Here is a 12,444-nt window from a genome sequence, read left to right as displayed (position 1 = left end):
ACCTCTGCCTCCTGGGTTCAAGCGATTTTCCTGCCTCAGCCTCCCGAGTAGCTGGGATTACAGGTGTGTGCCACCATGCTGGCTAATTTTTGTATTTTTAGTTAGAGACCAGGTTTCACCATGTTGGCCAGACTAGTCTTGAACTCCTGACCTCAGGTGATCTGACCGCCTTGGCCTCCCAAAGCACTGGATTACAGGCATGAGCCACGGCACCCAGCCCGCATCCCCTTCTTTTTAGTTTGCAGTGCTGTCTCATGAAACTCACATGTACTCCAGGAAACGTGGTGTTAAGAGAAAGGAAGCATCAGATTGGGCTGGGCTGGTTCCAGGAGGGTTACTATGGCCTCCTAAGGCATCTTTTATCTAATTTTGGCTTTTGAGTTCTTACCATTTAGGCAACATGAAGAAAAATAAAAATTCTTCTTTTTATAAGGCCTAGATCTGATGGCCCTCCGCAAGCCTTCCCAGGAGCCTGTCTTCCTAGAGTCATCATGTTAGACATGACTCTAAGATTAGAGCTCTGCAGAGGAAATTCACGGTTGTACTGTGGCAGCAAGAGCCATTTGACATACTGATTCTTCTACTCTCCCACTAGCCCTATGGTCCAGTGTCCACTCCTTTTGCTTCTAGAGGTTAATGTGCGCTTCCAGTCTTTTTTTTTTTTTTGAGATGGTGTCTTGCTCTGTTACCCAGGCTGGAGTGCAGTGGTGCGATCTCGGCTCACTGCAACCTCTGCCTCCCGGGTTCAAGCAATTCTCCTGCCTCAGCCTCCAGAGTAGCTGGGACTACAGGCACCCACTGTCACGCCTGGCTAATTTTTGTATTTTTAATAGAGACAGGGTTTCACCATATTGGCCATGCTGGCCTCAATCTCCTGAACTCAAGTGATCTGCCCGCCTTGGCCTCCCAAAGTGCTGGGATTACAGGCATGAGTCACCATGTGCTTCCAATCTTAAGCAGTGACAAAAGGCAACTTGAAGGTAGGAATGAATGCAGGCGGGGAAGGAGTAGACCTGATTTGAGAAGTTTCTTTTTTTTTTTTTTTTTTTTTTTTTTTTGAGACGGAGTCTCGCTCTGTCACCCAGGCTGGAGTGCAGTGGCCAGATCTCAGCTCACTGCAAGCTCCGCCTCCCGGGTTCACACCATTCTCCTGCCTCAGCCTCCCGAGTAGCTGGGACTACAGGCGCCGCCACCTCGCCCGGCTAATTTTTTGTATTTTTAGTAGAGACGGGGTTTCACCGTGTTAGCCAGGATGGTCTCGATCTCCTGATCTCGTGATCCGCCCGTCTCGGCCTCCCAAAGTGCTGGGATTACAGGCGTGAGCCACCGCGCCCGGCCGAGAAGTTTCTTTTAGAGTTTGGATATAGTTCTGTTTGGATGGGGTTAGGCTATAAAGTAACGTGTGAGCCAGCTAGAGGATTGAGTAGCAAATGGGGCTTGATTTTGATTGTAGCACAGCATCTACCTTTGGGAGGACTGGGCAAGGTAAGTGGCAGTTTGCAATAATACTGACGAAGGTGTTGCTTGAGAGTCTTAGGGAATTGATGGGCACTGGGGAGAGGCATGGTTTGTTAGGAGGAGAAGGGGAGATGTTCTAGGCCAGGGTGGTGGCATGTGAAAGTCACACGGGATTGAGCAGGACTGATTGCAGATTCATCAGCTAGTGTTTGCTTGCTGTGTGGAGTAAGGATTGGGGTATAGCAGAATTAGGGATGGAAAATGAGCGGTTTATAGAAGACAATCATAGATTGTTTTTAATTTGAGATGAGAGGCAACTGGAAATTACCACATGGAAATAATCATCAAAATAGTGATTTAAATGACTTTTTTAGGGGAGTGGTTTTTATAGGTGAGTGTAGGATAGGTTTGAGGAATTGGGTGGAAGATGAATTAGAGCATTCGTCAAGGAAAGTCATGGATTCCTTTAGTGTGTGGGACTGTGGCTGTGTGGATGGAATGGAAGGGATGTTTGACTAGTCTCAGTGGTGAAGTCAGGATGAAGTGTCATGATTTACGATTGGCAGTGACAGTATGGAGATACAGGATCATCTATATACTGCCTGATGATTAGTGTCTACAAAATGGGGACAGTGATGCTCTCCTCATAGGCTATGGCAAAGCTTAAACTGAGATAAGCTCTGTAAGGTGTGTGCACTGTGCCTGGCTCATGGGAGTCCTCAGTAAGCAGCACCTCCTCAGATGGTGTGGGAAATTAGGTGAACCCTTGGGGAAATGAAGAGAGACTCCAATTCACAGCCCAGCAGCTTCGCTTCTGGCTCGGTCATTGTCATTTCATGAGTTTGGGAAAAGTTTAGGGAGGTTTGAGTAAGACTCACCTATGTTTGCAAGAGATATAAATCGGGCCGGGTGCGGTGGCTCACACCTATAATCTCAACACTTTGGGAAGCCAAGGCTGGTGGATCACTTGAGGTCAGGAGTTCGAGACCAGACTGGCTGACAAGGTGAAACCCCATCTCTACTAAAAATACAAAAATTAGCCGGGTGTGGTGGCGTGCACCTGTAATCCCGACTACTCAGGATGCTGAGGCAGGAGAATTGCTTGAACCCAGGAGGCAGAGGTTGGAGTGAGCTCAGATCATGCCGCTGCACTCCAGCCTGGGTGACAAAGAGACTCCATCTCAAAAAAAAAAAAAAAAAAAAAGCAAGCCTGAAAACGCTATAGGCATCTCCCTTTGACTTGTTAAGGTAGTGGCACTTAAGTACTTAGTAAAACATCACCCTCTGTTTTCTCTCAGCCCTTCTTGTACTTTATTCATCCAACAGTGGTGAATAAATCAGTGGGTATCAAAAATTTGTTTAAAACTAGGAAAATCCTATTTTTTTTAAAATAAAATTTTTTGGGTCAGGCGTGGTGGCTCACGCCTGTCGTTCCAGCACTTTGGGAGGCCGAGGTGGGCGGATCATGAGGTCAGGAGATCGATACCATCCTGGCTGACATGGTGAAACCCTGTCTCTACTAAATATACAAAAATTAGCCAGGCGTGGTGGCGGGCGCCTATAGTCCCATCTGCCTGGGAGGCTGAGGCAGGAGAATGGCGTGAACCCCAGAGCTGGAGCTTGTCGTGAGCCGAGATCGCGCCGCTTTACTCCAGCCTGGGTGACAGAGCGATACTCGGTCTCAAAAAAAAAAAAAAATTATGTAGTAGTATATGATGGTTCTATATGTAAACTAGATGAAAATTGTATTTTCTGGATATTTATTTTTAAAATTAAGTTTTAGAACATTTACTTATAAAATCAGTATGTACAATGAAGGTGGTGTGATGAAAACAAAAATTTAGTATCAGGGATTTTGGAAGATATTTGGATGATCATTTTCAGCTTCCAGTTTGTTTTTAGTTTTGCATGTGAAGTAGCAGGAAAACACAATCCCACAGATAAGGCGTTGCAGGTGGTTAAGTTTTCAAATAGTTCACCTAGCAACATGGAGACACTTTCTAATTCAACTGGTAAGATGCTTCAAATAAGAGGAGTCAGATATTTTTGTTTTACAATTAAATCACTAAGATCTAGCAATTCCTTGCTTTCCTTGATTGGCAATTGTTCATTTTGGAGAGAAATAATAGAAAAGCCATTCAGTCCGTTTAAATCTTCATTATCTTACAGAAAACACTTGTCATGCATTATGTTGCATTTGAAGTGTTAAATGATATAATGAAAAAAAAAAAACAGTTTGGCACCTTAGTGGCCGTCAGATATTCGCTGACAGTCTCAGAGGAGCTGAAGTTATTTTTGTATGTTGACAGCACACCTAAAATTTTGGCCTCATTTCTGAAATAATACAAATGTTAAATAATTTTAACCTTTTAAAATTTATTTATTTATTTATTTTTATGTTAATGTGAGCCAGCCTTGTTTTGGTCATTGAAAATATCAGCAGTGAATGCAAACTAGTGCAGCCATGATACGCTGGTGAGATATTTGACCAACAGGTTTTTCTTTCTTTTTTTTTTTGAGATGAAATCTCCCTCTGTCACCCAGGCTAGAGTGCAGTGGCACGATCTTGACTCATTGCAACCCCAGCCTTCCTGATTCAAGCGATTCTCCTGCCTCAGCCTCCCGAGTAGCTGGGACTACAGGTGCGCACCATCATGCCTGGCTCATTTTTGTATTTAACATTTTTTTCAAAAAAAAAAAAAAAAAAAGCAAACTCCGGAAAAACAAAAACAAACAAAAGGCCAGGTGGGGTCAGCACACCTGTAATCTCGGCTACTCTACTCAGGAGGCTGAGGCAGGAGAGTCGCTTGAGCCCGGGAGGCAGAAGTGACAGTGAGTCGAGATCGTGCCACTGTACTCTAGCCTGGGCAACAGAGGGAAGCTCCATCTCTAAAAAAATTTTTTTAAATTAAATAAATAAATGATGAGCAAATGAGGCAAACAAAATGTTAATAGTAGGTAAGTCTGGGTATAGAGATATATGGGCATTTTTTTTTCTGTATTAGTTTTTGTGAATTTGAAATTACTTCCAAATAAAAAGTTTAAATAACATTGTAAAACAGAGATATTAATTAAATGTTTATGAGACTGTAATTGTTCCCCAGGTACTCTTAGATTCTTAGCGGTAGGATTTGAAAACCACTGCACTATGTTATTTCTAAAGTGTTTGTAGGGTATTTTGAGATTAATTTACAGAGTTTGATATGAGTACCCCCGTTTCAGTTCTGGGAAGAATTATTTGTAGTCTGTAGAAATAAGAACTTGAGAAATGTCCATGAAGAATGGAACTAAAGAGTGAGCACCAAAAAAGGATTATTACTTTGACTCAGAGTTTATTGTGGCCCAAATGAAAGAACACCAAGAGTGTGTCACATCCATATCCTGACAGGGAACAAAAGGAGTAAACAGTAAAGTGAGGAGATTAAAGTGTGATCAGGGTTCAGGGAACCAGTGCCTGGAGAAAGAAGCATCCAGGAACTAACGAGTGGAGCGCCATCGGCCTCCCCTAGGTTGAAGGAGCAGGAGAAGGGAGAGAGGTACCAAACTTGGTGAGAGGCGTTGCTCTGGACAAGATGCTTAACTGCACCTGTGGCCTCACCCAGAAGGATGAAGCCCAGCAGGGAGGATGGAGTGGGGAGACATGTCCCACCCTTAGTCATCTCCTCCTGTCATCCAGTTTCCTGCAGGGCTGCTACTGCATCCAACAGGAAGCCGTAGGACGAGGGAGCCCTGTTGCTATGGGACTTCACATCCGCTTCTTGGGGCACAGATCAGGGTGAAGATTGTCTAGAACACAGGAAAGTAGAGAAGAAAACACTTGGGGAGCTTATGAACAGAGAAGGTGGAAAGGTGGTCAAGATGGAGGGGGAGGAGGCGTGTAGTGTTTGAATATTACCCCTGAGCACCCTACTATTCATGTCATGTATGTGTTTCAGTGAATGAAAAGCAAAGTTCCCTGACTCTGGTTTGGGAAATCAACAGAATTAATTTGAGTTCAAGATTGATCTTAGTTTTTTTTTTTTAATGAGATGAAGTCTTGCTCTGTCGCCCAGGCTAAAGTGCAATGGCATGATCTTGGCTCACTGCAACATCCGCCTCCCAGGTTCAAGCAGTCCTCACACCTCAGCCTCCCGAGCAGCTAGGACTATAGGTGTGTACCACCACGCTGGGCTAATTTTTGTATTTTTAGTACAGACGGGGTTTCACCATGTTGTCTAGGCTGCTCTTGAACTCCCGACCTCACATACCAGGTGATTAAGAAATGGTAAGATAAATTGACGCCATTTGTGCAGTTGTCTTTGATTAGTGTTTTAGAAATCCTTCTTTTCATTTCTAGCTTTCTGTACCCTCCCTGTGAATAAGTTGAGTATTAAGAGATACAGCCATTCTCATGTTATTAGATCTGTATTAAGAAATGATTATTGGCTGCGTGCAGCAGTTCACGCCTGTAATGTCAGCACTTTGGGAGGCCAAGATGGGCAGATCACTTGAGGTCAGGAGTTCAAGACTAGCCTGGCCAACATGGTAAACCCCATCTCTACTAAAAATACAAAAATTAGCCAGGCGTGGTGGCAGGCACCTGTAGTCCCAGCTACTCGGGAGACTGAGTTGGGAGGATCACTTGAACCTGGGAGAGACGTTGGTTGCAGTGAGCTGAAATCATGCCATCTCCCCACTGTACTCCAGCCTGGGCAACAGAGCAGCTCCGTCTCAAAAAAAAAAAAAAAAAAAGGTTGTTTCAGAAGATACATAGATGTTTTAATGGTCTGTGATTTGGTTTGTTTGCAGTATTCACTGTTCATATTATTTCTGTCTCTGGGTTTAAAAAAATTATAAAAGTAATATATTCTTACTGTGTAAGAATGAGACATACAGATAACCAAAGTAGCTGTGTGTTTTTCTTGGTTCAAAGATTAGCAGAAGGAATGTATAAAGAAGTGAAATCAATTTATGTGACATTTATGTACTACCTACTGTGTTCCATATAGACATTTGGAGGGTAGGCATAGAAGAAAACATGCAAATCCCTGCCTTCAGGGTGCTTTTAGGTAGCAGGCACGCAGTGGGCCAAGTTGAAAGTGCAAGGTCATTTGCTGCCGTTGCTTTTGGTATTTTAGACATGAAGTCCTTGCCCATGCCTATGTCCTGAATGGTACTACCTAGGTTTTCTTCTAGGGTTTTTATGGTATTAGGTCTAACATTTAAGTCTCTAATCCATCTTGAATTAATTTTCGTATAAAGAGTAAGGAAAGGATCCAGTTTCAGCTTTCTATTTATGGCTAGCCAATTTTCCCAGCACCATTTATTAAATAGGGAGTCCTTTCCCCATTTCTGGTTTCTCTCAGGTTTGTCAAAGATCAGATGGCTGTAGATGTGTGGTATTATTTCTGAGGACTCTGTTCTGTTCCATTGGTCTATATCTCTGTTTTGGTACTAAAGAGCTTCTGCACAGCAAAAGAAACTACCATCAGAGTGAACAGGCAACCTACAGAATGGGAGAAAATTTTTGCAATCTACTCATCTGACAAAGGGCTAATACCCGGAATCTACAAAGAACTCAAACAAATTTACAAGAAAAAAACAACCCCATCAAAAAGTGGGCAAAGGATATGAACAGACATTTCTCAAAAGAAGACATTCATACAGCCAACAGACACATGAAAAATGCTCATCATCACTGGCCATCAGAGAAATGCAAATCAAAACCACAATGAGATACCATCTCACACCAGTTAGAATGGCAATCATTAAAAAGTCAGGAAACAACAGGTGCTGGAGAGGATGTGGAGAAATAGGAACACTTTTACACTGTTGGTGGGATTGTAAACTAGTTCAACCATTATGGAAAACAGTATGGTGATTCCTCAAGGATCTAGAACTAGATGTACCATATGACCCAGCCATCCCACTACTGGGTATATACCCAAAGGATATAAATCATGCTGCTATAAAGACACATGCACACGTATGTTTATTGCGGCACTATTCACAATAGCAAAGACTTGGAATCAACCCAAATGTCCATCAGTGACAGACTGGATTAAGAAAATGTGGCACATATACACCATGGAATATTATGCAGCCATAAAAAAGGATGAGTTTGCATCCTTTGTAGGGACATGGATGCAGCTGGAAACCATCATTCTTAGCAAACTATCACAAGAACAGAAAACCAAACACCGCATGTTCTCACTCATAGGTGGGAACTGAACAATGAGATCACTTGGACTCGGGAAGGGGAACATCACACACTGGGGCCTATCATGGGGAGGGAGGGATGGGGGAGGGATAGCATTGGGAGTTATACCTGATATAAATGACGAATTGATGGGTGCTGACGAGTTGATGGGTGCAGCACACCAACATGGCACAAGTATACATATGTAACAAACCTGCACGTTATGCACATGTACCCTAGAACTTGAAGTATAATAAAAAAAAAAAGTGCAAGGTCAGAGTTCTGTTCCAAGGCAGCAGCAATGCTCCCATCTGGCCACAAGGCGGCGGCCTCATACAGCAGAAGAGCACTTGCCTCCTCAGGAGCCTGGCGTGGATGGGTGTGGCCTCCCCAACTGACCGGAGTTCTGAGATTGCCTACCGTAGAGTCCTAGAGTCGGCTGTTTTAACCCTGTTCTTTTGGTATGTTAACTTGCGCTAGGGTTGCGTACAGCTGTCTACAACAAGTGATTATGAAATTACCATAATGCAAGAGAGCCCTTTTGGGTGGTCAAAGTTACTTCCCACAGGTTTTTACACATAATAAGGGTTGTAGAGATTTCCTATCTCCTTTACCATGTTTGAGTAGTATATAGTTTAATAGTAGAAGCCAAATTTAACAGTTAAATGCAAAGAAAAATTTTAAATCACAGAAATTTCATCTTAGTTTTTCAGTTTGTTCTTTTTTGTTTATGACCGTAGGTGATATTTCATACATGATGATTGTAGTGTGTATGTGTATAAATAATGTATTTCCATTTGACATTGTTACAAATAATGCAAGTATGTAGTTTTTAAAGCATAGTGCTTGCTAGTTGATTTTTGGCCAGGATTAGGATAAAATCAAGAATTCCAGTAAAAGTCATTGTGGCATAATATTTCTTAAAAAAGCAGAAAATGAAACTGCAATTTGAGGGAGAGGATATAGTCCAAAGGCACTTTGCTCTATTTCTGAGAAACACTTTTTTTCTTTTGAGAGATGGGGTTCTTACCCTGGCTGATCTCAAACTCCTGGCCTCAAGCAATCCTCCCACCTCAGCTTTCCGAAGTGCCGGAATTACAGAGGCGTAAGCCACTGGGCCTGGCCCCTGAGAAACACATTTTATAAGAAGCTTTGCCAGCCAATTTTATACTCTTTAGCTGGTCTGAATATTTACTTTTAGGTTGTAATCTTTCTTCTAGGACAGGGTCTCTAGAAAATTTAGAGACTAGCTTTATTTCTTCCTCCCTTTATTAAAGTTTCCTTTAGGACTTTGGGGATACATGTGTTCTAAGCAATCCCCACAATTTTCTTATTCTGGCTTCCTCTTGTCCTCTTGGAACGCTAGATTCGAAAGCCCTACCCCTTCTTGTTTGTTTGCATATAATTGAGGAAGTGTCTGTGAGCTTTTTCTCCTCTAGGGTGGAGTAATGTTCCGTTTTCCAGGCGCCTGGCTCTTTGAGGCTTTCTCACTCATCCCAAGTGAGAGTACAAGAATGAGACAGATAAGCAGAGTTGCCTTGTGTTTTTCTCGGTTCAAGGATTAGGAGAGGGAATGTGTAAAGAAGTGAAATTCCTTGGCCGGGCGCGGTGGCTCAAGCCTGTAATCCCAGCACTTTGGGAGGCCGAGACGGGCGGATCACGAGGTCAGGAGATCGAGACTATCCTGGCTAACGCGGTGAAACCACGTCTCTACTAAAAAATACAAAAAACTAGCCGGGTGAGGTGGCGGGCGCCTGTAATCCCAGCTACTCGGGAGGCTGAGGCAGGAGAATGGCGTGAACCCAGGAGGCGGAGCTTGCAATGAGCTGAGATCCGGCCACTGCACTCCAGCCCGGGCGACAGAGCGAGACTCCGTCTCAAAAAAAAAAAAAAAAAAGTGAAATTCCTTCATGTGACAAATATTAGGTAGCTGCCTTCCATTACTCTCCATTTCTTTTGCTCTTTCACATTCCTGTGGATGGGTTCCCTTGTTTGCTGTTGCTGATCATGTGTTGCATGTTCATTTTATTTTATTGGTGATTAGAGACCAGGTTATTGCCCAGAAGTAGTTCTCAAAGTGTGGGTCCCAGACAGGCAGCGTAAGTCTTACCTGGGAACTTGTTAGAAATGTAAATTCTCAGGCTCACCTCAGCTGTTCCAAATTGGAGACTCTGTGGATGGGACCCAGCTGACTCTGTATTATCAGGTCCTCCAGGGATTCTGATGTACACTAAAGTTTGAGAATCACTGTCCTAAAGCATTGCTACTTTAATCAGAGAAGTTAGACCATTAGCTCTTAGCACCCTCAAATCTTGGTATATGTTGGCATAAAAACTGATGATTTCCTAGCTCTTGAGATCAATCACTTAAAACTTTGTATTATGTGTTTGATTTTTTTGAATGTCAGTATTTCTGCAACATAATATTTTAAATTTAAAGTTGATAATGCTTTTGCTTGGTTTATTGACATGGATTTTTTTGGGATTTTTGTTGATTGTTGTTGACTCATCAACTAAATGAGTGTAGTGGAGAGGAAGTGCTATGTAGTTCCCACTGTTTCACTGTAGCATTTTCTCTTTTTTATCACTGTTATTTCCCTCCTCCAGGGCCGACTACTGCAGTTGTTCCCATTGAGTCAGTCTGCCAGTGGGTGACACTAGCTTTGTGAATCAGCCTGTGCTGGCGCCGTGCACTCGCTGAGCTGCCTTCTGCTTTTCATGGAGTAGCGACAAGTCTGTGCCATGAGACAGTCGGGCTTCTCAGCTCTGCATTCGATCCTTTAAATAACTCATTTTCTTGAAGCCTTGAGTACTGTCTGGCAGTAAAGCGAAGCCTTAAAAACACAGAACAGAAAACCAAAGTCCTTTGTGCTGTGGGCTAAAAACTGAGATGAACTTAGAGAACAAGACTTTTAGAATATTGGTATTCAAGGACAGGTTAGAAGTCAAGAAATGCAGATGTTCTCACCTAAGTAATCAGTGCATGTTTTACTAAGTCAAGACTGGGCAAAACAGATGCTTAGGGAGAGATTAGTGACTTGAAATATCTTGAGTAATTTTACGTCTCTTTCTCCTAGACCTGGAAAGGAAAGAGCAAGAATTAGAGCAGCTGAAAATGGATTGTGAGCACTTTAAAGCCCGCCTGGAAACCGTGCAGGCCGACAGCATAAGAGACAAGAAGGTACCATGCTCAGGGACAGGCTCTCACCGTGCCAGAAAGTGGGGTTGGTTTACAGCCTTTCACTTATGATAAGCAGTGGGTCTGAATTTTTTACTCTTAATCCTCAATCAGTTGTATTTGTAAATGTGTGTATTCTGAGTGTGTTGGAATGTAGTTGAACAGATGGATTTTTTTTTTTTTGAGACGGAGTCTCGCTCTGTCACCCAAGCTGGAGTGCAGTGGCCGGATCTCAGCTCACTGCAAGCTCCGCCTCCCGGGTTCACGCCATTCTCCTGCCTCAGCCTCCCGAGTAGCTGGGACTACAGGCGCCCGCCACCTCGCCCGGCTAGTTTTTTGTATTTTTTAGTAGAGACGGGGTTTCACCGTGTTAGCCCAGCACTTTGGGAGGCCGAGGCGGGCAGATCACAAGGTCAGGAGATCGAGACCATCCTGGCGAACAGATGGATTTTATAACCATTTAACATGTAGGTTATTCACTTGGTATCTTTTAACTTTTATGTTTAAAAATCTGCCCTACAGCATAAAGGTTCATAATTATCTTAGTTCATTTTGTGTTGCTATAACAAAATATCTGAGACTGAGTAACTTATAAAGAAAAGAGGTTTATTTTTGTCGAGATTTTGGTGGCTGGAAGGTTCAAGATTGGGCATCTTTTTCTGGTGAGGGTCTCAGGCTGCTTCAAATCATGACAGAAGGGGAGCGGGCTGTGTGACGAGATCACATGATGAGAGAAAGCAAGAGAGAGAAACTGAGGAAGCCAGACTCTTTACCAGCCTGCTCTCAGGGAAACTAATCCATTCCTTTGAGAGCGAGAACTCACTCACCCTCCAGAGAGCACGTTAATCGATTCATGAGGAATCCACTCCCATGACTCATACACCTCCCACTAGGCCCCGCCTCTCAAGAGTGCCACATTGGGGATCAAATTTCAACATGGTTTGGATGGGGACAAACCACATCCAAACCATAGCAATAAGAATCTTGAGGGAAAAAATGTACATAATATCTTATAGTTGGAGATAGATGTATTAAATCAGAAGTACGTGTAATTAATTTGGGGATTATTATATTTTAACCAGTTACATTTTATATAAATATTAGAGAAACTAATATTTCTTAAAAATTGCTTAACTTTTTGTGTGGCATAACTTCCTTTTCCGTACAACTAGAAGTATTCCCACACTCTTTATAAAATTTGGGGCCTGGATATATTTTTATTTTGAATAATAATAGTACTAACAGGTCAAGTGCAGTGGCTCAAGCCTGTAATCCCAGCACTTTGTGAGGCCATGGTAGGCAGTTCGCTTGCAGTCAGGAGTTCGAGACCAGCCTGGCCAACATGGTCAAACCCGGTCTCTACTAAAAATACAAAAATTAGCCGGGCATAGTAGCAGGTGCCTGTAATCCCAGCTACTTGGGAGGCTGAGGCAGGAGAATTGCCTGAACCCAGGAGGTAGAGGTTGCAGTGAGCCGAAATCGTGCCACTGCACTCCAGCCTGGATGACAAAGCGAGACTCCATCTCAAAAAAAAAAAAAAAAGAAGCCATTCCAGTAAATACATACTGAGAAGGAGGAAACAGCCATGGTAAAGTAGCTTGAAATCGCTAGGGTTTTGTTGCCCTGGAACT

The 12,444-nt window shown here is 43.0% G+C and overlaps 1 protein-coding gene across 2 annotated transcripts in view; it reads left to right on the top strand.

Annotated features, from left to right (window-relative positions):
- HSF2BP (heat shock transcription factor 2 binding protein) overlaps window positions 1-12,444 on the top strand; it is a 116,527-nt gene that overhangs the window by 6,622 nt on the left and 97,461 nt on the right. For both annotated transcript variants that reach the window (XM_033232617.1, XM_033232618.1), the window contains one exon: window positions 10,713-10,816. In XM_033232617.1, the coding sequence (XP_033088508.1) occupies window positions 10,713-10,816 (104 nt within the window). The remainder of the gene's footprint in view (window positions 1-10,712; window positions 10,817-12,444) is intronic.

The sequence above is a fragment of the Trachypithecus francoisi genome, unplaced genomic scaffold (assembly GCF_009764315.1).
Source record: "Trachypithecus francoisi isolate TF-2019V2 unplaced genomic scaffold, Tfra_2.0 Lachesis_group14, whole genome shotgun sequence".
NCBI classification, from domain to species: Eukaryota; Metazoa; Chordata; class Mammalia; order Primates; family Cercopithecidae; genus Trachypithecus; species Trachypithecus francoisi.
This window is presented reverse-complemented; position numbering and strand designations above follow the sequence as displayed.